The sequence below is a fragment of the Leopardus geoffroyi genome, chromosome X, assembly GCF_018350155.1.
Source record: "Leopardus geoffroyi isolate Oge1 chromosome X, O.geoffroyi_Oge1_pat1.0, whole genome shotgun sequence".
In the NCBI taxonomy this organism is placed as follows: domain Eukaryota; kingdom Metazoa; phylum Chordata; class Mammalia; order Carnivora; family Felidae; genus Leopardus; species Leopardus geoffroyi.
Genome location: NC_059343.1, coordinates 59,063,654 through 59,088,051, shown reverse-complemented (window position 1 = coordinate 59,088,051; position 24,398 = coordinate 59,063,654). Strand labels below are relative to the sequence as shown.

Genomic DNA, 24,398 nt, shown 5'->3' with positions numbered 1-24,398 from the left:
GAGGGAGTTATGCTCCATTTCCTTGAGGGCAGAGTATCTACATAAATTATTTGATTTTCTCCTGCATGGGAGATTTGTCTCCTCTCCTATATTTGTTCACTCATTTATATCAGTATGGACTCATAGGTATTTATTTTATACATTGGGTTCTAATCCAATTTTATTTTGTTGCTCAAATTGTTCCAGCTGTGACCATTGGGAGCTCTTTCATTTGGCTCCTGTGTCTTTTTGGCATACTCCCATCATTGTGGGGGGTTGTTTGAGCACTTCCTTATTTTCTGACACTACAGGTTCCTCCAGGCTCATCTTACACAGTTCCTGCCACAGTCCTAGAATCAGCCATTTTTCCAAGGAGCCCAGGTTCCTTTTATTGGAGAATCGTATTAGAAACCAAGATCTGGGGGCGCCTGGGTGGCGCAGTCGGTTAAGCGTCCGACTTCAGCCAGGTCACGATCTCGCGGTCCGTGAGTTCGAGCCCCGCGTCAGGCTCTGGGCTGATGGCTCAGAGCCTGGAACCTGCTTCCGATTCTGTGTGTCTCCCTCTCTCTCTGACCCTCCCCTGTTTATGTTCTGTCTCTCTCTGTCTCAAAAATAAATAAAAACGTTAAAAAAAAAAATTAAAAAAAAAAAAAAAAAAAAAAGAAACCAAGATCTGGGTGCTAGGTGAGCTTTTTGCTACTGGGATTTTCTTGCTTCTAGGCCCTCTCACCTGACCGAGCAAGGAAATATGGGTGTATAATACTCCATGTGTATACACACAACTGTAAATATTCTATGTATAACCACCTGTATCTATGTTAAAAATGGGTTTATATTGATGTCTCCAACTCTAATCTATTACCACATGCATTACCATTGTCTCCTCTTGCTTCGCCATTCAAACAGGTAAGAAACGTGGCTCCCACTATCCACCATTCATTTACTTAATTCTTCAAAAAAAATTTTTTAATGTTTATTTATTTTTGAGAGAGAGAGAGAGAGAGAGAAAGAATCTGAAGCAGGCTCCAGGCTCCAAGCTGTCAGCATAGATCCCGACACGGGGCTTGAACTCATGAACCATGAGATCATGACCTGAGCCAAAGTCAGATGCTTAACCGACTGAGCCACCCAGGCACCGCATTTACCTAACTCTTCAATTTTGTTATACATGCATTGTAGCGACAGAATTGTTAGCCCATATGCCAAAAACAACTTTATCCACTAGAGTACAATACTTATATTGTTTCTTTTGTTTTTAGTCGTACAGACTTCCCTCATTTCCTAGGTTATTAGGTCAGCACCTTTTCTCTCTACCCTTTCAGTGAGTTTGTTTCATACATTTGTAATACAGCTAGATTGTTTTGTAATGATTTTAATACAATGTGTTAAGTGCACCGATAAGAGATGAACACATGGGGGAGTCCTGAGGTGGAACAGTTGATCCAGCTCTGGGATAGGGTAGGGATAGAAGGCAGCCTAGGGGAACCGCAGGTGAGGCCTGGTATATACCTCAAAGCAGCTCCTAAAGTATGGTCTCTGGACCACAAGCATTAGTATCACCTGGGAACTTTATAGAAATACAAATTCTTGGGCCTGACTATAGAATCAGATAGTTTGGTGTTGGGGTCTAGCATTCTGTGTTTTAACAAGCCCTCCAGAAGATTATGCATAACATTGAGAGTTACTGTCTTAAAGAATGAGTTCTGTGAGTTTCGTTTGATGAAAGGAGAGTGCATTCCAGGAAGAGGAGGGTGGTGTAAGCTTAAATGACACCAAGTAGCATGATAATAAGGGGTTAAAATGAGATGTTTGAGGCAGGAAGTGGTAGGAGTTAAGGCGGAGAGGTTCAGCAGTTCCCGGCTATATCAGGAGGGCTTGGAATGCCAGGCTAAGGAACTTAAACTCTATTATATAGGCCACAGGAAGCCACTGAAGAATTTTCTGTTATTGTTAATAGCTTTATTGAGGTATAATTCACATACCATACATACATTTCAGCCATGTAAACTATACAGTTTAATAATTTTTAGTATATTCATAGAGTTGTACATTCATCACCCCCAAAAGAAATTCCTTGCCCTTTAGCTGTTACCACCACCAAGTCCCAGAATTCCCAAGCCCCCCCCCCCCCCCCCAGTCCCTGGCAACCACCAATCTACTTTTTCCTCTGTGAATTTGCCTATTCTGGACATTTCATATGAATGGAATAATAAAACGTGCTCTTTTGTGACTGGCTTACTCATGTAGCAAAACATTTTCAAGGTTCATTCATGTTGTAGCACGAATCAGTATTTTATTCCTTTTTATGGCTGCATAATATTCCATCATATGGCTATACCACATTAAAAAAATTTTTTTAATGTTTATTTTTTAGAGAATGAGAGAGAGAGGCAGAGTATGAGCAGGGGAGGGGCAGAGAGAGAGTGAGACACAGAACCTGAAGCAGGCTCCAGGCTCTGAGCTGTCAGCACGGAGCCTGATGCGGGGCTCGAACTCACAAACTGAGAGATCATGACCTGAGCCAAAGTTGGACCCTTAACTGACAGAGCCACCCAGGTGCCCCAATATACCGCATTTTTATCCATTCATCAGTTGGTGGATATCTGTGTTATTTCCCCTTTTGGCGTATGAATAATACTGCTATGCACATTCATGTACAAGATTTTCTCTGGACAGATGTTTTCATTTCTCTTGAGTCTGTACGTGATTGTAGAATTCTTGGATCACATAGTAATCCCATGTGTAACTTTTTTTTAATGTTTTTTTTTTTTTTTGAGGGGGTGGGGAGGGGCAGAGAGAGAGGGGACAGAGGATCCAAAGATGTGGGCTCTGCACTGACAGAAGCAGCCCAGTGTGGGGCTTGAACTCACAAATTGTGAGATCATGACCTGAGCTGAGGTGGGATGCTCAACCGGCTGAGCCACCCAGCCACCCCCATGTGTAACTTTTTTGAGGAACTGACAAATTATTTCCAAAGCGGCTGCACCATTTTACATTCCCACCAACAGTGTTATGAGAGTTCCAATTTTTCCACATTGTTGCCAACACTTGGTATTTTCTTGCTTTTTGATTCTAGTCATCCTAATGGGCATAAAGTGGTATCTCATTGTGGTTTTGGTTTGCATTTCCCTGATGACTAATGATGTTGAGCATTATTTCCTGTGCTTACTAGCTATCTATAGATCTTCTTTGGAGAAATCTCTATTCAGATCCTTTTTCCATTTTTAAATTGTGTTGTCTTTTAATTATTGAGTTACAAGATTTCTTTATATATTCTAAGTACAAATCCTTTATCAGATACATGATTTACAAATATTTTCTCCCATTGCTTGGGTTGTCTTTTCACTTTCTTGGTAGTATCCTTGGAAACACAAAAGTTTTTCATTTGGTGAAGCCCAATTTCTTTTTCCTTTGGTTGCTTGTGTGTTTGGCATCATATCTAAGAAACCACTGCCAAATCCAAGGTTACGAAGATTTACGCCTATATTTTCTTCTAAGAGTTTTTAGTTCTTATATTTATGTCTGTGACCCATTTTTAATTAATTTTTGTGTATGGTGTGAGGTAGGGGATCAATTTTATTCTTTTGCATATGATATTCAGTTGAAAAGACTATTCTTTCCTCAGTGAATTGTTTTGGCCTCCTTTCTAAATCAATTGACTGTAAACCACTGGAGAATTTTAAGCAGAGGAATGACCTGATTTCTTTTACATTTTTTTTCTTTTATGTTTTAGGCAGTATCACTGGCTGCTATGTAGAGAATGTATTGGAGGGGCCAAGAGTGGATGTAAGGAGACCAGTGAGTAGGAAGTTGCCATTACCTGGGCCAGAGGTGATGGTGACTTAATCCACAGTAGTGGTAGTGCAGATGGAGACACAGGTTATACTTGGGAAATAAAGTTAGTAGGGCTTGGGGATTGTCCAGCTAGGGGAGAGGGTGATTAAAAGAGGGTAGAGGTCAAGGATGACTCATGTGAATTGGAGTCAAGGATGATCTTCAGATTTCTAGCTTGTATGGCTAAGTTGATAGTAGTGTCATGTACTATCATATGAATGGAGAAACATGTTTTTAGAGGGGGAAATAACGAGTTTAATTTGGGATTAGTTGAATTTGAGGTGCCTGTGAGATTTTTTTTCAAGTGGAGATGTGCAGAAGGCATTTGGAATGTGAGTCTAGACTGGAGTTTGGGGGCAAGCCCTGGAATGGAGAGAGTGGTTTCATGAGCACATAGGTGGGGGTGGAAGCTCCGGGAAAGCCAGAGAAGAGAGTAAAAGGAATGAGAAGAGGGCCCAGGACTGAGCCCTATGGAAAGAAGAATAGGATCCCAAGAAAGACACAGAAGAAATGGCCAGTGATGGGAAGGAAACCAGGAAGAATCTATAGAAATCCAGTGGAAGAAAGAAATTTTGAGGGAGTGATCATTAGTGTCAAATGTATCAGAGGTCCAGAAAAATAAGGTCTGAGAAGTGCCCAGGTATCTTTCCTGTTTCCATGCTCCCACGATATAGGTTGGTTGGTTTGGTTGTTTTTTTTTTTTTAATTTTTTAATGTTTGTTTATTTTTGAGAGACACAGAGACAGTGAGAGTCGGGGAGGGGCAGCAGAGAGAGATGGAGACGCAGAATCTGAAGCAGACTCCAGGCTCTGAGCTGTCTGCACAGAGCCCAATGCGGGGTTCGAACACACAGGCGGTGAGATCACAACCTGAGTAGAAGTCGGATGCTCAACTGACTGAGCCACCCAGGCACCCCTGGTTGGTTGGTTTTACAAGAAAATATCACTCCATACTTCTTATGGGTGACATTTTAAAAAAATACCGTGGAACCAATAACCTTTGCACATTTCTCACAAATAATGTCTGAAGGTGTTGCTGGCAGTGTCTGGTGGGTATGTGTCTTAAGTAATGCCAGCTTTCATTGGCATCTTCTGTGCTAATCTTTCCCATCCTGAATTGAGGATATTAAAAACCCAACTGCAGTTTAGTTTCCAAAATGGACTCTAACATGTTCTCAGATTGAATGTTCAATCTGTTTCCTTCTTTTCTAATCTTCTCTCTCTCTGTCTATCTATCTATCTATCTATCTATATATATATATATATATTTTTTTTTTTTACAGATACGTGAAAGAGGCCAAAGAAGCAACTAAGAATGGAGATCTGGAAGAAGCATTTAAACTTTTTAATTTGGCAAAGGACATTTTTCCCAATGAAAAGGTGATGAGCAGAATCCAAAAAATACAGGAAGCCTTGGAGGAGTTGGCAGAACACGGAGATGATGAATTCACAGATGTGTGCAACTCTGGTCTGCTGCTCTATCAAGAGCTCCACAACCAACTATTTGAGCACCAGAAGGAAGGTGTAGCTTTCCTCTATAGCCTATATAGGGATGGAAGAAAAGGTGGCATCTTGGCAGACGATATGGGATTAGGGAAGACTGTGCAGATCATCGCTTTCCTTTCTGGTATGTTTGATGCCACACTCGTGAATCATGTGCTGCTGATCATGCCAACCAATCTCATTAGCACGTGGATAAAAGAATTTGTTAAGTGGACTCCAGGAATGAGAGTGAAAACCTTTCACGGTCCTAGTAAGAATGAACGTACCAGAAACCTCAATCGGATTCAGCAAAGGAATGGTGTCATTATCACTACGTACCAAATGTTAATCAATAATTGGCAACAGCTTTCAAGCTTGAACGGCCAAGAGTTTGTGTGGGACTATGTCATCCTTGATGAAGCACATAAAATAAAAAGCTCATCTACTAAGTCAGCAATATGTGCTCGGGCTATCCCTACCCGTAATCGCATCCTCCTCACAGGAACCCCAATCCAGAATAATTTACAAGAACTATGGTCCCTGTTTGATTTTGCTTGTCAAGGGTCCCTGCTAGGAACATTAAAAACTTTCAAAATGGAGTATGAAAATCCTATTACTAGAGCAAGAGAGAAGGATGCTACCCAAGGGGAAAAAGCCTTGGGATTTAAAATATCTGAAAACTTAATGACAATCATAAAACCCTATTTCCTCAGGAGGACGAAAGAGGAGGTACAAAAGAAAAAGTCAAGCAACCCAGAGGTTAGACTTCGCGAAAAGAATCTAGATGTTGATGCCATTTGTGAAATGCCTTCCCTTTCCAGGAAAAATGATTTTATTATTTGGATACGTCTTGTGCCTTTACAAGAAGAAATATACAGGAAATTTGTGTCTCTAGATCATATCAAGGAGTTGTTGATGGAGACACGCTCACCTTTGGCTGAGCTAGGTGTCTTAAAGAAGCTGTGTGATCATCCTAGGCTGCTATCTGCACGGGCTTGTCTTTTGTTGAATTTAGGGTCTGTGAAATTCTCTGTTCCAGGTGAAAATGAAGGGGAAGATTCCTCAGATGTGGACCAGATTGATCAAATAACTGATGATACACTGATGGCAGAATCTGGAAAAATGCTATTTCTAATAGAGCTGCTTGAGAGATTGCGAGATGAAGGGCATCAGACTCTGGTGTTTTCTCAGTCAAGACAAATTCTAAACATCATCGAATGCCTCTTAAAGAATCGGCACTTTAAGATTTTGCGAATCGATGGAACAATTACTCATCTTGTGGAACGAGAAAAAAGAATTAACTTATTCCAGCAAAATAAAGATTACTCTGTTTTTCTGCTTACCACTCAAATAGGTGGTGTTGGCTTAACATTAACTGCAGCAACTAGAGTGGTCATTTTTGACCCTAGCTGGAATCCTGCAACTGATGCCCAAGCTGTGGATAGAGTTTACCGAATTGGACAAAAAGAAAATGTTGTAGTTTATAGGCTGATCACTTGTGGGACTGTAGAGGAAAAAATCTACAGAAGACAAGTTTTCAAGGACTCCTTAATAAGACAAACTACTGGCGATAAGAACCCTTTCCGTTATTTTACTAAACAAGAATTAAGAGAGCTCTTTACAATTGAGGATTTTCAGAACTCTGCAACCCAGCTGCAGCTTCAGTCTTTGCACGCTGCTCAGAGGAGATCTGATAAGAAACTAGATGAACACATTGCCTACCTGCACTCTTTGGGGATAGCTGGAATCTCAGACCATGATTTGATGTACACACATGATCTGTCTGTTAAAGAAGAGCTTGATGTGATCGAAGAATCTCACTATATTCAACAAAGGGTTCAGAAAGCTCAATTCCTTGTTGAATTAGAATCTCAAAATACAGAGCTTTTAGTGGAAAGACAAAGGACTGGAAATGAGGGGATCTGGCAGCGAGAACCTCTATTTCCTTCTCAAACAAAGAAGAAATGCCCTGAATCAAGGAAACCGCAGCCTTGGCCTTCACCACTTTTAACCCAGGAAGAAGAAATCAGTTCCCAAATGGCAAGTATAATCATTGATGATCTGCCTGAAGAGCATGGGAATCAAGATCTCTCCAATGTAAAGATGAACGTTACCGTCTTACAAGATGGTAGTCACCCATGTGAAAGCACATTTGATGCTGACTCTGTGGCTACTTTGCCCAAGTGGTGTGGAAGTGTGGACGAAATTTGTACTGACCCCATGGGAATGGCTATACAGAAAGAGACATTGCAAGAGGGGCCTACACAGGAGGCACCACAAGAGGACCCTCTGGGAAATTTTAATTATTCACTTAGCAAATTGGTCAGAGCTGATCTTGGGCCACATCTAGATCAACTGAAGGACAATGAGATTTTACTTCACTGCAGTCCCTGGCCCATGAGTCTCATGACCAGTGCAAATCAAAATACAGAGTCAAGCACATCTGTAATTCAAATAGCTGATGATGACGTGTCAGCATCCCACGGTGCACTACAGGATGCTCAAGGCAGTGAGGCCAAGTTGGAAGAGGAACCTTCAGCATCCTCATCACAGTATGCATGTGATTTCAATCTTTTCTTGGAAGACTCTGCTGCAGACAATGGACAAGATCTTTCCAGGCAGTCTTTGCAGCATGTTGAGAATGAAAATAGCCTGTGCGGTGCTGCAGCTAATTCTGAAGCAGAGGTCGAGCATGGCAAAGCCCATCTCAGTATGGATCTTTCTGAGACAAACGATGAGCCAGAAGAAGTAATAGTTAATGTGAAAGTCAGAAGGAAAGCTAGAAGGATCGTTTCAGATGGTGAAGATGAAGATGATACTTTTAAAGATACTTCAAGCACAGATCCATTCAACACACCTCCCTTTCAGTTGTTATCTGTAAAACAGTTTGATGCTTCCACTCCCAAAAGTGACATCAGTCCGCCAGGAATGTTCTTTTCACTGAAAATGGCTGATAGTATAAATAAGTCTGTAACCTCTAGAAGATCCCTGGCTTCTAGGAGGTCTCTTGTTAATGTGGTTTTAGACCACGTGGAGGATATGGAGGAAAGACTTGACAACAGCAGTGAAGCAGAGGCTGCTGAAGATTACCTGGAGGAAGGAGCCGAGGAAAGCAGTGGTGAAGTCTCAGAGTGTACAGAAGACCCTCCTGGCAAAACGCTGCCTTCAGAAAATAAGTTAATGACACCTGAGCCTCATGCTTTGGCTCAAGAGACCTCTCCTGGCAACCCAGGACAGACCTCTTTGTCTGGCAGACAGTTGGTTGATTCTCCCCAGGATGAGGCAATGGAGGCTGTGAATGACTATGAGACCCTTGTAATTCGTGGAAAAGAACTGAAAGAGTGTGGGAAAATACAGGAGGCCTTAAACTGCTTCGTTAAAGCACTTGACATAAAAAGCGCCGATCCTGAAGTCATGCTCATGACTTTAAGTTTGTATAAGCAGCTTAATAAACCTTAAGACTATAACCTGTTTATTGTTAAAATGAGACACTGAGTATGAATTCGTTCCTGTAACTGGATTCTTTGGGAGCATGAAGCATTTAGGCTTAAGGTGAGAGATCTCAAAAAGCAAGGTTTTGGTTTTAACTATTTTGTAAATTCTGCATTTACTCCCTATTCCTTCCTGTCCCCCTCTCCTGTACATATATTCTGATATTCTGAACACTAGGTTAATATTTCTTTACTTGAATAGGCTTATATTTTTCTTTTAGGCATGCTCTATAAACTTTTTTTTTAGACAGCGAGTGAGGGCGTGAGTCCATGAGAGGGCAGAGGGAGAGAGAGAATCTTAAACAGGCTCCACGCTCAGTGTGGTGGCATGCTCTGTCAACTTAATAGAACTATGTGATTTCTAGAAATGTTTTTGTGAAATTATTCTTGCCAGTCTTCATTTCATTCTGGAAATGACCATTTCTGTATATCGCACTTCAGGTAAGAAAATAAAGTCACTTTTCTCAGTGTTTTCTTCTCCATTTGCTTTCTTTCACTGAGATGACACTGGCAAATGCATATGGAAGCACATTAGTTTAAGCAGGAGCTTATTGGAATTCTGAATCTGTGACCTGCTTATTAACATGCTATTTTGTGTCCTCAGCTCACTCCAGCAGAAGGCTGGGATAAGGTACCTGGTGCCAGGCTTCTTTATCACTGGCTCCTGACCCCGGAGTCACTTTGTCAACAACTTAGCCATTCTTCACTCACCTCCCACTGCATTCTGATACAGGTCAGCATAGCAGATCTTTGGGTGGTAGACTGAAAAGGAGTTCAGTTGCTTCTCAGAAACAAAGTACAATACAGAACTCTGCACTTGAGAAGTGGAACTAGCTTTTATGAAGTACCTGCTCTGTATTGGGTATTCTGCATAGGTTCCTTGTTTAATCCTTACCATAATCCTTTGAGGTTGAGGGTGGCATTTATTTTAGTTGAGGAAACTAAGGCTCAATGAGGCTGTGACCTGCCCAAGATCACACAGTAGGGAGTGAAATGGAGTTTTTTAAACCATGTGTTACTTGGTGAAAAGTTACCATAATAAACTGTCTTTGCTTCACTGAATATACTGAGATGTTTTTACTGACAACACTTCTGACCCCAAATGTGCGGAGGTTTTCCACACCAGTCCTCCAGTTTTTGGCAGATATCCATGGAGTGTCCTACAATTCAAGTCAGTTCTGACACTACCTGGAGTTCCAGTCAGACTCCACAGGTTCAAGTGCTCACTCCCATAAAACTGCCCTCACTTCGGTTGACAATTGCTAGTATTGGGCCCCCATGTTATCCACACTTCTGTCCAAATTGGCTACAAATTGAGGATTCCTATGACTGCACCTTCAGGTTCAGTAATTAGAACAGCACACAGAACTCAAGAAAATATGAAATATATATAATTTAAATCTACATATTGTATATAAAACAATTTAAAAAACTACAGGTAGGGGCGCCTAGGTGGCTCAGTTGGTTAAACGGTCCGGTCCGACTCTTGATCTTGGCTCGATTGTGATCTCACAGTTTGTGAGATTGAGCCCTGTGTCAGGCTCTGTGCTGACAGCATGGAGCCTGCTTGGGATTCTCTCTCAAAATAAATAAACTTAAAAAAAATAAAAGCAACTTAGAAGGGATCCATAGACTTGGGCAAACTGCCAAAGGACTCCATGGCACAGAACAGATTAAGACCCCCTGATCTAAGGGTATGAAATAAAGTCTCTTACCTGCCCTGCCCCCAGTTCTGGATTACCATTCCCAAGGACAGTATATATGTACAAGCACAAGTATATGTTTGTATATCTATGTTCTTACCCAAATGATAGTATGTTATATATGCTGTTCTGCACCAGTTTTTAATTTTAACACAGCTGTATGATATTTTATTGAATGGATACACCATCATTTATTGATGGATAGTCCATTTATTTCCAGCTGACACTGTGATGAATAATATCCTTGTACCTTTTACACATGTATTATATCTATGGGATAAATTCCTAGAAATGGAACTGCTGGGTGCAAGGGTATATTTGTAATTTTTCTTTTTTTTTTCTTTTGGGAGAGAATCTTAAGCAGCCTCTGCACGGTCAGTGTGGGGCCCAATGCGGCACTCAAACTCAAACTGTGAAATCATGACCTGAGCCGAAATCAAGAGTCAGATGCTCAACTGACAGCCACCCAGGCGCCCCCGTATCTATAATATTGATAGGTATTGCCAAATTTTCTCGATAGAGGTTATAATAATGTACATTTCTACCATTAATGGATACTTGTTTCTTCATACCCTTAACAATATGTTAAATGTTTTGAACTTTGCCAATCTGATAGGTAAAAAGCAAGATCTCATTTTGGTTTTAATTTGCAGTTATTTTACTCTGAATGAAGTTGGTTCATTAAGCATTGAACTTAGTGAAAAAGATGTAATTTCAAAGCAGAATTGAAGGCATGTGCTATAATATGTATAAGTCGGTATAAATCCTTAGTTTTCTCATTTATCAACTCCTTTAGAACCTTAGTTGCCAGTTCAAAGTTAACTTCCCAAAGGGTCGCTTGGTGTCAGAGACCCATTCTTGCTCTGCTTTCTCACAAGGTAGCTATCACTGCTTTCTCTTTCCATGCCACAAGTTAGTTTGCTTTTTATTTTTTTAATGTTTATTTTTGAGACGGCGTGAGCAGGGGAGGGGCAGAGAGAGAGGGAGACACAGAATGCATAGCAGGCTCCAGGCTCTGAGCTGCCAGCACAGAGTCTGACGTGGGGCTCGAACTTCTAGATTGTGAGATCATGACCTGATCCGAAGTTAGACGCCTAACCGACTGAGCTACCCAGGCATCTCTAAGTTTGCTTTTCCTACTCCACCTTTCCAGCACGTTTTACTTTGTGGGTGACACCCTGCAAAAGGCATTCAGTCAGTATCCTGGGTAAGCCAATGTCCTGAGCAAAGGATGCTAACTAGGTAGTGTCTCATGCATATAAAGCTTTTCAGAATTTTCTTCAAGATTTTCCAAATTTATAGCCCTTATTTAGACACATTGTTTTGAGTGGGGTTTTTAGAAGTTTCATCTTAGGCCTACTATTTCGAACATCTCTCAATACATACTGGTATATCTATGTATCTGAGGGAATGGGGCATCCGTTAGTCTGCTCAGTGGGGAAAATCTCCTGGAGGACTAACCTGCTTAGGATGCCCAGAAACTCCTCTAAAATAAGAAACTTCTATGTCAAATGCAGCTGAGCAAGAACACAGTGTGTTAAAAGAATCACTGTTAAGAATCATGTGGTTATGTTGGCAAAGTTTTATTTTTGAAGCAGTACAGTATTTATAATTCTTTATACATTTTTGTATGTTATAAATATGGGAATGTGAAATAAAAAATGCAGATACACAAAACATTGGCTGCTTAGTCTAGTACAAACAACTGGTAGAAGAACTGAGTGCCTTTTTGCCTGCAATAAATGTTTATTTAAAAAGAAGAGTTCACAATAAAAAGAGTTCATGTTGAATGGCCTTTATGTACAGCATATTATATTAAGACACTGGAGCTAATAACTGTCCTGGCAGATCAAAGTTGGCTAACTTACAAAACAAGTGTTGCCTATTGCTTATTTTAGGATTTTCATATGCTAATCCATCTATTTGATGTCCAACTCAATGTGTGGATAGTGTAAACTAGGTATTTGGCTCCCCTAGAGATGATTTTTAAATTAACTTACGGGGTATACTGAGAATCACAGACAGTAGTTCTGAGGGAAAAGAGACTTAAGGTTAAAAGGAGTCTGCTTGACTTCTCTTTTTTTTTTTTTTAATTACATAAACTTTACACCCAATGTGGGGCTCAAACTCACAATCCCAAGATCAAGAGTTGCATGCTTTACCGACTGAGCCAGCTGGGTGCCCTTGCTTGACTTCTCTTTGAGAACAGCTGACTGAATACCCACTATAGTGTGCACACTAACTTTTCCCCACCTCATTTTGTGCCTACAAACCCACAATGACAGAGTTCATAAAATACAAGGATTACTCAACACCTTTTAAAGAAATAAACAGGGGCACCTAGGTGGCTCAGTCGGTTGGGCGTCCGACTTCAGCTCAGGTCAAGATCTCACAGCTCATGAGTTCGAGCCCCACGTCAGGCTCTGTGCCAACAACTCAGAGTCTGGAGCCCGCTTCAGATTCTGTGTCTCCCTCTCTCTCTCTGCCCCTCCCCTGCTCATGCTCTGTCTCTCTCTGTCTCAGAAATAAATAAAAACATCAAAAATTTTTTTTTTAAAAAAAGAAACAGAATTGTATAAAACACTGTCAGTTTTACATACAATTTTATTTTCTCCCTTCAACCATAATAATATGATATCCAAATTTTGTCTTAACCGGAGGGTCTGTAAACACAGGCTTATCCAGCCCACTTATGGGCAAGGCAAATGCTGCTTCTTGAAATGGTCCCACCATGGTACCTCTGGTCATCCAACCCAAGTCACCCTGAAAAACCCAAAAGATATGTGACGTCAGGTGGCCCTCCAGAGGAAACAGTTCTACAGTAGCTTGAGAATTTCCCAACACAAATGCTAAGGTTCCTAGTTTTATTTGCCTGGGCTGTAAAGAAGTGGGCTTGACAAGGACAAATGGGTGAAAGAGATCCAACCCTGGACTGAACACATAAGCACTCACAATGCTGCCAGGTGTCTCAGCTGTGCGAGTTTGGCCGTGCCTAGTCTTAGACAACAGGTGTCCTGTACGCAACTGTACATTTCTGCTTTAAGATCTTTAAACCAAGATATGGCTAAAATTAAAGGCAGAACATAGAAATAACCCCTACCACTGTGTGTCCTCCATGGGGGATAAATGAAAACAACACCATACCCCTTGCCTGGCTTTATCTTCACTATACTGTATGGCCACTTCATTGAATCTCATTCCAGACTTCAACTTTTCCATGGCTTCCATGATTTTCCCATGTTTTTCACACAGAATGTGTCTGACCTACAAGGAAAAAGTATGGTCATATAATTTGAGAGACACAAACAATTCCTTTTCTCACAGTACAGCAGTCATGCTGTATTACCCCCAGTAGTGAAAAAATAGATCAGGTTATGGCAACAAAACCCTGAAGTCTGCTCAGTTGGGCAATGGCCACAAGCTTGTTTCCCATGTCAAGACACTATCTCAGAACTCTGATTTTTTTTAAATTAACTTAAAAATTTTTTTTACTAAAAAAATTTTTCAGTGTTTATATTTGAGAGAGAGAGCGAGTGAGCGCATGTAGGGGAGGGGCAGAGAGAGGGAGACACAGAATCTGAAGCAGGCTCCAGGCTCCGAGCTGTCAGCACAGAGCCTGACATGGGGCTTGAACTCACAAACTGTGAGATCATGACCTGAGTAGAAATTGGACGCTTAACTGACTGAGCTCAGGCACCCCTCAGAAATCTGATTTAGATGGAAAATGGGCACCTGGCTGTGGGAAGCTACCATCTTAACCATGTACTTCAATGGTAACAGGAAGAGAAAACAGAATGGTTGGAAGCTTAGGCCCTTGAGTCAAATCCCACCTCTGCTGTACAATTGCAGGCATTTTCTTTTTCTTTTTAAAAAATTTTTTAACATTTATTTATTTTTGAGAGACAGAGCACAAGTGGGAGAGGGGCAGAAAGAGAGGGAGACACAGAATCCAAAGCAGGTTCTAGGTTCTAGGCCATCAGCACAGAGCCTAATGTGGGGCTTGAACCCACAAACTGTGAGATCATGACCTGAGCGGAAGTTAGACACTTAACTGACTGAACCACCCAGGTGCCCCAATTGTAGGCATTTTCTTAAACCTCTAAGTGTTTCCCCCTTTGTGCACTGAGATAATAATAGTACTTATGTGTTCTCATAGGGTTGTGAAGACTGAGGTGATGCAGTCAGTATTCAATAAAGGTTAGCTGTTATTTCATCAGAGTGGGGATGATATTTAAAAACCCACTAGGAAATATTTTTTATGAGAAAAGGCCCAAGGCATAAAGCCTCCTCACAATTCAACACTTTGAAAAAGTATCATATGTTGATTAAGAATACTCAATCCTATAGAAGTATTCAAGTTTGACCTATGTTTACATAAAGCCATGTGTTTTTATTAAAATCACTCTATCTTGAAAACTGGTTTTGTCAGGGTAGCCATTTTGCAGGATTTCCAATTTCTCAAACACAATCCATTGTTTCATATTGTAAGTGATACACTGGGATGGGGGCTAAAGGTGTCTCCCTTATAAATGGAGACAAGCAAATCAAGGTTGTCTTCAGGGTTCAACTATTGCAATTGGGGGCAAAGAGATTCTAGGCCCACAGGAATAACTTCCCGATGGAAGAGCTACACAGGAGATAGGAACATAGATAGCAAAGGAAAGAATGTGTCAAAAAGCAGGGCTCAGAGAGGCAAACTTATATAGAATGTACAGGATGTACAGAATGTACTGTCCCGGGCAGACAGGAACAATCTGGACACTAGAGATACATGTTGGGAAACAAGGACAGTTCATCAAGACCTCAAGTTGGCCTGGCCAAAATAGCTCCTAGAATGCCCCCCTCTTTATGCTTCTACACTCACAAAGCAACCTTCTGGTACAATTACTGGGAACTGAATTACAGCATTCATGATCACAGAAAGGGGAGACCACCCAGCACTTTATACATGAATAAACAAGTATTTTGGTCTGGACAGTCTGACAGGTTACACATAATGAGTCTGTAGTACCTGTGGGGTTTGCAATGTGACCAACTGGCAACTGTGTAAGACTGGCATCTTAGAAGACAGCCAATCCTGGGGCGCCTGGGTAGCCTAGTTGGTTGAGTGTCCGACTCCTGGTTTTGGCTCAGGTCATGATATCGCTGTTTGTGGGTTTGAGCCCCGCGTCAGGCTCTGCACTGACAGTGCAGAGCCTGCTTGGGATTTTTTCTCTGCCTTTCCTGTGCATTCTCACTCTCTTTCTAAATAAATGAATAAACTTAAAAAACAAGAGAGCCAACCCACAGAGAATTTGGGAGTGATTAGCACAGAGGTAGCAGCTGACACTATGGGAGGTGATGAGATTGCCCAGGGAGGTTACGTAGAATGAGAATAGGAGAAATGTAGGTTAAAGACATCCTTGGAGAACACTGATGTTTAAGCAATAAGCAAGGAAAAAGCTCAATAACCATAATACAAAAAGAAAGGCCAGAAAGGTAGGAAAGGTGTGTTAATAGAAACCAAGCCAAAAGAAAGTTTCAAGGAGGAAATGATCAACAGGCTTAAATGCGGCAGTGATCAGGTAAAAAGTACAACCAATTTAGTAATGAGTGATTGATGACCTTAGCAAAAGCAGTTTCAGAAGAGTAGAAACTGCAGAAGCCAGATAGTGGAGGGCAGACAGAGGGAGAGACAGGAGGCAGGAAGGAAATCCGTGTGGGGTACTCCCCCAGCTGAGGTAGAAAAAGAGAAAGGGCTCTTATCAGAAGAAAATGGTCACAGACATGTATGTATGTTATTTTTATTTTTTATTGTTTTTTATATTTTATTTGCTTTTTTAAAATTTTTTTAAATGTTTAGTTTTGAGAGAGAGAGAGGGAGAGAGACAGAGCACAACTGGGGGAGGGGCAAAGAGAGAGAGAGACACAGAACCCAAAGCAGGCTCCAGCACAGAGCCCGACGCAGGGCTCAAACTCAAGGACTGACTGTGAGATCATGACCTGAGCCGAAGTCAGACGCTTAACCGACTGAGCCACCCAGGCAGCCCAACATGTACGTATTTTAAAGGTCCCTGGGCAGAGGTCTCAGAATGAAGGGAAAGATGCAGTAGAGGGAAAGGTTGAAGACACAGCAAAGAAACAGGGTGGACATGATGCAGGATAAGGCCTGGTACTCAGAGCCCTGCTTGAAAAACTTATTAGTCTTAAAGAAAGAAAGATGAGAAGACAGAGAAAGGAGATGTGGGTGAAGAGAACTTTGTTGGAGAGGGGGCCAGAAAGCCAACGAGTTCCTCACAATAGATCAGGTTTCCATTTTCTTCTGAAAATTTAACAATATTTAAAAGTTATTATTTGCTAGGCATGTGCTAAGCACTTCTCTCATGAAATCCTCACACCAATCCTGTGACACTGGGTCAGTGTTTGTCAACCCTGGCAGTATTTCAGAATCGTCCTAGTGCTTTTGAGGGGCACCTGGGTGGCTCAGTAGGTTGAGCGTCCGACTTCGGCTCAGGTCATGATCTCACGGCTTTTGAGTTCCAGCCCTGATCAGGCTCTATGCCGACAGCTCAGAGCCTGAAGCCTGCTTCAGATTCTGTGTCTCCCTCTCTCTATGCCCCTCCCTCACTCATGCTCTCTCTCTCTCACTCTCTCTCAAAAATAAATAAACATTAAAAAAATTTTTTAAAAGATAAACAAAAAATCCACCAAGGTCCAGGACATTGGTAGTTTGAGAAGCTATCTAGGCGAATCTGATGTACAGCAGGATTGAGAAACAATGGACGAAGTTATCTACTGACGGACTGGAGCAGGGTGGTGGATGGCTTGAAGTGAGTGGCAGAGGACTGCTGAGTAGTACTGAGAGCCTAGCTAAGGTTAGAGACCAGGAATTAGTGGTCCCAATTCCCAAGGCTGTGTGACTCTCCAGCAGGGCCCAGCAGTTCTAGGTTTAAATGTAAAGGAAGTAGGAGCGCCTGGGTGGCTTATTCAGTTAAGCTTCTGGCTTCGGCTCAGGTCATGATTTCACAGTTCGTGAGTTCAAGCCCCTCATTGGGCATGCTGCTGTCAGCACAGAGCCTGCTTTGGATCCTCTGTCCGCACCCCCTCCATCCCTCTCCTTGTCTCTCTCTCTCAAAAATAAACAAACATTAAAAAAAATTTTAATGTAAAGGAAGTAGACTACTGGATGATCTGGAGTTGGTAGTCTGGCAGGTGGATGCAACAGCTGACCAAAAGGAAGAGTCGGGGCTCCGACATCCAGTGGTCAAGCTCTCTGATCTAATTTCCAGCCTACAGAACATACAGGGCTTGGAAACAGACATGAAGCCGGGAGACGGTGGGAAGAACAGGCAGGCTCGAGGGCTAGAGGTCCATGTGCACAGAAGAACAGAACAAGACTGGGGGAGGCAGGAAGCAAAGGGGAAGGAGGGAAGCTGTGGTTGGCAGGTGGATTTCAGAATCCGGACAGCTCTAGAGACACAAGGCAGGGTGTGTGCTCAGGAGTGGGGTTGAAAGCAGGATGGCAGGATGTGGAAGGAGCCTAGCCCCTAAAAGGCTGGAGGGTTCCAGGGTTCCCTTCCTACTGGGACCTTTCCAAACACCAGAAATAACTCAGATGTCCTCTAGTAGGTGAACAGTTAAACATACTACGGCACACCCATTCCATGGCACACTACTTAGCAATACAAAGGAATAGACTATTGATAAGTGAAATCTCTGGAGAATTATGCCAGTGAAAAAGCCAAAAGGTTACATATTGTGTCATTCCATTCGTGTAACATTCTTGAAATTATAAAATTATAGAAATAGAGAACAGATCAGTTGCTGCCGGGGGTTAAGGACAGAGGGAAGGTGGGGGAGAAAAGTGGGTGTGGCTATAAAACGGCAACAAGAGGGATTCTGGGGGTGATGGAAATGTTCTGTATGTTTACTGGATCAACGTCAACCTCCTGGTTGTGCTGTTGTACTAGAGTTTGATGTAACATGTTATCAGTGGGGGAAACGGGAAACAGCACATGTACCATTTCTTACAAGTGGAATGTGAGTCTCAAATTATCTCAAAAGATGGGGTGCCTGGGTTGATCAGTTGGTTAGGTGTCCAACTCTGGATTTTGGCTCAGGTCATGATCTCACGGTTTGTGGGATTGAGGTACATATCAGCCTCTGTGCTGACAGCTTAGAGCCTGCTTGGGATTCTCTGTCTCCCTCTCTCTCTGCCCCTCCCCTGCTCATGTGCTTGCTCTCTCTCCCAAAATAAAATAAAAATAAAATAAAATAATCTCAAAAGAAAAAGCTTAGCAAGAGAATTTAGTTCTAATCAAATTTCCTATGTGCCACTTCTTTCCACATACCTCATGCACAGCCACACTGAACTCATTTTTTTTCCAGAAAGAGCAAGAATCCTCTTTGAAGCCATGTGCAGTGGAGCAGTCTCTTGTGTTGGGTGCTTGTAAAAGTCAGCATATAAGGTGAAAATTGCATATGGCCAAAATTCCCTACAATATCCCTTATGAAGATGCCATACTGGAGACCAACATGTCAGCCCTCATCAAACCCAACACAGCCTATCTCCCCAGACTGCGGCAACAATGACAACTTCTTCAGCTGAACATCAGATGAAGTACTTGGTTTATATTTAGGGACCACGTTTTATGAGAACTTCTCTTTGGATACCAGAATCCCACTTCACATAACTGGATGCTCATACGAGAACAGAGGTCTACTATGGAGAAGCTGATTAATGTCTCCTACCTCACTTTCTCTGGGGCATAGGGTCATTGAGTAGAAAAGTGGGTAGAGGGGTGCCTGGGTGGCGCAGTCGGTTAAGCGTCCGACTTCAGCCAGGTCACGATCTCGCGGTCCGTGAGTTCGAGCCCCGCGTTGGGCTCTGGGCTGATGGCTCAGAGCCTGGAGCCTGTTTCCGATTCTGTGTCTCCCTCTCTCTCTGGCCCTCCCCCGTTCATGCTCTGTCTCTCTCTGTCCCAAAAATAAATAAACGTTGAAAAAAAAAAAAAAGAAAAGAAAAGTGGGTAGAAAAGCCCACACTATTTCTATGCTCCCTCTCTCTTTTTTTTGGCTGCGTGTGCATGGCTGGGTTTATACGATGCAATCCACTACTCCACTTATTATACAGCAGTGAAATTTATCTTTACCTAACTGCTCCAAGTATACTGTGATAATAGAAACCATCTCTTACCTGCTGGATTTTTTAAAGATTTTTTTAATGTTTATTTATTTATTTATTTTTTATTTTTTATTAAAAAAAATTTTTTTTAACGTTTTATTTATTTTTGAGACAGGGAGAGACAGAGCATGAACAGGGGAGGGTCAGAGAGAGGGAGACACAGAATCTGAAACATGCTCCAGGCTCTGAGCTGTCAGCACAGAGCCCGACGTGGGGCTCGAACTCACGGACCGCGAGGTCATGACCTGAGCTGAAGTCAGCCGCTTAACCGACTGAGCCACCCGGGCGCCCCTAATGTTTATTTATTTTTGAGAGACAGATAGACAGAGTGTGAGCAGGGGAGGGACAGAGAGACAGAGACGGAGACAGAGAATCTGAAGCAGGTTTCAGGCTCTGAGCTGTCAGCACAGAGCTCAACGCAGGGCTCAAACTCATGAACCATGAGATTGTGACCTGAGCTGAAATTGAAAGCTCAATTGAATGAGCCACCCTGGTGCCAGTTTTTGTTTTTGTTTTTAAATACAGAAACCATCTCAGTACACTGCTTGGCACAGGGCAGATGTCACTAAATCCTTATTGAATGAATGAATCCAAGTATCGGATCCCATACTCTGAAACAATGAAACTGCCTTGTTACGTAGCACTAAGTAGTAAGGTTCTGTTTTCCCAGGGCAGATAACACTCCTCTGTACTAGGTCAAGTACTTCAAATAGTTATTTGTGATTGCCTCCCATCCCAATGTTCATGGTCAGGTCCCTGGATTGTAGCTTACCAATTGGGGGAGCAACATAAAATATTAAATATTATTTCCTTCTGACAAACAGTTCATTCATTTACTGGGAAGATCTAACTTAATACATGTTAAGAAACAATACAAAGTATGAAGAAATTCTGGATGTTTGAGGGAACAGTTGAGAAAATAAATAAAATGGAATTACTTTGTGAGACTGGTCCCTATTTTCCAATTTTATGTTATCTTGATTTCCTATCAGTAGTAGGCTAGCCTCTTTTTTTAAGTTTATTTTGGCGGGGGGGGAAGAGGAAGAGAGAGAAAAAGAAAGAGAATCCCAAGCAGGCTCCACACCGTTTCAGTGCAGAGTCCAATGAGGGGCTCGATCACGACTGGTCATCATGACCGTGAGATCGTGACCGGAGCTGAAATGAAGAGTGAGATGCTTAACTGACTGAGCCACCCAGGTGCCCCAGTAGTAAGTAGGCTAGCCTCTTAGAATGTGTTAAGCATACTGTCTTTTCCTTTTCTGGGTACCAAAATAACACATGTATATGTATGTTATTTATATTTAACATGAAAGAAAAGGAACTAGTAACTCACCTTTACTGCATTGCCACCACCTTTGGGACCCTGAGCCTTCTTGTCAGAACTGTCACTCCCAGAGGCTGCTCCCCCTTTAGAGAAGAGATCATAGGTACTCATTTAAAATGCATCTTGACATTTACAGAAAGGTCCAATACAAGAGGAGTGGATACTTCTGTCATAGCACCATGCTTCAAAGGGGCACTCTGCCACTTTACTACATGAAGCTACAATTAATCTGTGACTCACCTCTCTTAAAACAAGAAATTCATGCCCACATAAGCCCTTCATAGAAAACAGATATACAAGTGAGTGTGCTAATGGATGAATGAGAGTGCCAAAAGTCTGGTCCAGATTCTCTGGACCCAATTTGAAATCCTGCTTCTAAGGGCAAATCCCCGAGCTCCTGTAAGATTTTTTTTTTTAACATTTATTTATTATTGAGAGACAGAGAGATACAGAGCATGAGCATGGGAGGCGCAGAGAGAGGGGGAGACACAGACTCTGAATCAGGCTCCAGGCTCTGAGCTGTTAGCACAGAACCCAACACAGGGCTCCAACTCACAAACCGTAAGATCCTCACCTGAGCCGAAGTCGGACGTTAACAGACTGAGCGACCCAGGCGCCCTACTCCTGTAAGATTTCTAATAAGCACTGCAACTATGTATTTGAGTACTCACAATTCCAATAAGTAAAATCTCTAAGAATCTATTTTAAATAAAGATCAAATTTCCCACCACCCATATTTGGCTAAAGAATGTATTCATTGTCCAAATTCCTGGAGTCTCCTGCATTGCCTATTGATACCTTACTAAGAAAAGTTGTCGGTATTCAGATTAACCACCACAGGGAGCATCTTACATTTTACTATTATGTCATCTCACCACTACACCAACTTTGGTGTTTGTGGCAGCATACTTACTGTTAGAGGCTGATGTTCCTAAGAACTACTGCTTGATTAAATGTTCAGTTCAATAAACATTTCCTAAATAACTATTAGACACTGGGCATACAAAGATGAACAAGCCATGGTATCTTCCTTCAGGAAATTCATATTCTACTGGGGAAGACAGATAGGTAAACAGATCATTTCAGGAGAATGACCTGTGATCTATGGACAGAGGCTGTGGAAGCACAGAGAGCCATTTTAGCCAGTCAGGAAAGGTTTCCTGGATGAACGGAAGCTAAGTGAAGAAAGGACAAGGATGAGGAGACACCCCAGGGTGGTCAAACATCGTGGTGTGTATGAAACTATGGATGAATCCAAGTCTGAGGTGTGAGTGCTGTGAGATAAGTAAGCCCTGGGGAAATGGCTGAAGGTTAGGGCATGAGGGCCTATGAGCCCCACTAAGGAACCTACAATAGGGAACCACTGAAAAGTTTTAATCAGGAGATTCCATCTTACTTGTCTTAGTATCTCCAATGCCTAGCACAGTACCTGGTACACAACAGTTGTTCAATAAATGTCCAACTAAACTGAAAACCCAAAATGCTGATCACCAAATGCCTAGGAAAATGTTACTGCCAAAGGAGTTTTATTACACCAAACTCTTAAGTGGGTTTGCTGTACATTCACTCTTGAACGATGATGCATTCCTGTTATCCCAGCCTCTCCCCTGCTGGATGCTGCCATCTTCTGACTGCCACCACTTCACTCCCTTTGATTGACTGAGGACTCTGGCAGCAGTTTCAGGCTGCCTTTCCATCCTCACTCTTGCCATCATCTTGGATGACCTCACCACCTAGGCTGAGGAATCACCCAACAACCTAACTTCACACTTCTGGACCTCCCTCCTCCTCAATGTCCATGCCTTCTACTCCAGGCCACCTACTCCCAAGGGCACAACACGATGGAACTGTGCCACCGAGAACTAACAGTTCAGTCTCTGGCTACAACTTCATGTTCTTCCAGCCTTCTCATGCCTCACTCCCACAACACAGGCTCTCTGACTTCACAGAAATCACTCCCAACTTTGGTACCTTTATCCTGATGTGTTTCCCTGGGCTACCCATTTCTCCTTCCCCTGCCAGTCTGGACCCCATGCTCCATCATCTGTGTTCCCACTGTCACCCTTAATTCACTTGTTCTGCTATTCTATTCTCATTGTCCAACAAACCCTCAACCTTGGCTCAAGGCTACACCTAGCTCTTTTCAATCTTATATTGTGTCAGTTGCAAGTTACCAGGTAAATCATGACTGTGCAGATTGTGTCCTCTACAAATTCATGGCCTTCAACCTTAGGCTCTCAGCCTTGAGGGCTGATCCTTTTATTAGTGTTTCCTTCCCTTTCCCATCACCCCCAATGACGACTCCAAACCTTTACCACTCTTAAGAACCTCCCTCAGTCCTTGCCCCTCGGTCTTAAAAATTACCCTTGCCTTCCACTTTAACAAGAAATTGAAGCCATGAATCATGATATCCTATAAACAACTCCCCATTGTGGCCCCAATTTTTACAACCACACCCATCCTCGTCTCTTTCCCTATGGCCTCGAGCATAAAGTGTTCTTTCTCCTATTCAAAGGTCAACTTCTCCACCTCTGTCCTAGACCCCATTTTCTCCAACTTCACTCCTTCTGGCCCCTTACCTCTCTAACTCTACCGGATCCTTTACGTCAGCCTCACTCTCAAGTTTTCCCCATTTTGAAGAAACCATCAAAACTTCCTCTTAGTCCTTTGCCTTCCTCTATCTACCATCTAATTCCCCTACGTTTTCAATAAAGGCTTTCCAGAGAAGTCCGCACTGTCTCCAACTTCTCACTTCCGGGTCAATCCTTTAGTCACTGGCCACCCACTGCCCCGTCCCGGGCCCTGGGGGTCGCCGGTCGGCTTCCTCCCCTCGCTCCTCATCCGATCCCATTGTCTCTGGCTGCTTTGGCCGCTCTACCTTTCCCCCCTTTCCCGGAACGGCTTTTTCCCTTGGGCGGCATCTTCGAATCTTGGGGCTGTACTGTCAAAGGCCTCGGTTGCCTGACAAAGCCCCTTCAGGCCCCACGGGCATGTCCGAAACAAATGCCTGAAAACAGCATCGAACTTGACAGTTTTTGCTGTGGCCCTGGAAGCAGGCATAATTTGGGGCAGACCCAGTCCTTGGGCCCGCGGACCAATGGAGCTGAAGATGTCTGACCAATAAGAAGTTCGGTTCTGTTAGAGGGGCGGAGCCAATGGTGAAGCAGGGGCGGGAAACCCCGCCTTTGCGTTTTTTTTTGTTGTTGCTGTTCCTTCTATCGCACGCCATTATTTGCGCTAGCTCCCATGCTCCTTCACTGCCCTGCCCATCTCCTCCACGCATGCGTAATGGAAGGTGCGGGCCTCTGCAGTCCCTTGGCGCCGGCTCTAGCCAATCCCGCGGGGCCGCCAGACAAAGGGAAAGGAGGAAGAGTCGCGGTGGTTGCCCCCTCCTCCTGCTCTCTCCTACGCATAGGCCTTGCT

At 42.7% G+C, this 24,398-nt stretch overlaps 2 protein-coding genes across 4 annotated transcripts in view; one reads left to right on the top strand and one right to left on the bottom strand.

Moving 5' to 3' along the window:
- Positions 1–9,847, top strand: part of ERCC6L (ERCC excision repair 6 like, spindle assembly checkpoint helicase) — a 35,396-nt gene extending 25,549 nt beyond the window's left edge. The window contains exon 2 of the mRNA XM_045470711.1: positions 5,096–9,847. Coding sequence (XP_045326667.1) covers positions 5,096–8,753 — 3,658 coding nt within the window. The 3' untranslated portion in view covers positions 8,754–9,847. The remainder of the gene's footprint in view (positions 1–5,095) is intronic.
- The window catches only part of PIN4 (peptidylprolyl cis/trans isomerase, NIMA-interacting 4), a 70,653-nt gene extending 46,678 nt beyond the window's left edge, over positions 1–23,975 (bottom strand). Inside the window, exons 1-5 of one of the 3 annotated variants that reach the window (XM_045470712.1) lie at positions 23,555–23,825; positions 21,550–21,599; positions 20,985–21,058; positions 13,633–13,752; positions 13,075–13,251 (exon numbers count right to left, since the gene is read on the bottom strand). In XM_045470712.1, the coding sequence (XP_045326668.1) occupies positions 13,093–13,251; positions 13,633–13,752; positions 20,985–21,058; positions 21,550–21,599; positions 23,555–23,622 (471 nt within the window). In that variant the 5' untranslated portion in view covers positions 23,623–23,825 and the 3' untranslated portion in view covers positions 13,075–13,092. Of the gene's footprint in view, positions 1–13,074; positions 13,252–13,632; positions 13,753–20,984; positions 21,059–21,549; positions 21,600–23,554; positions 23,826–23,853 lie in introns of those variants that run through there. The other 2 variants (XM_045470713.1, XM_045470714.1) reach the window with 2 other exon arrangements.
- Between the last annotated feature and the right edge of the window lie 423 nt (positions 23,976–24,398).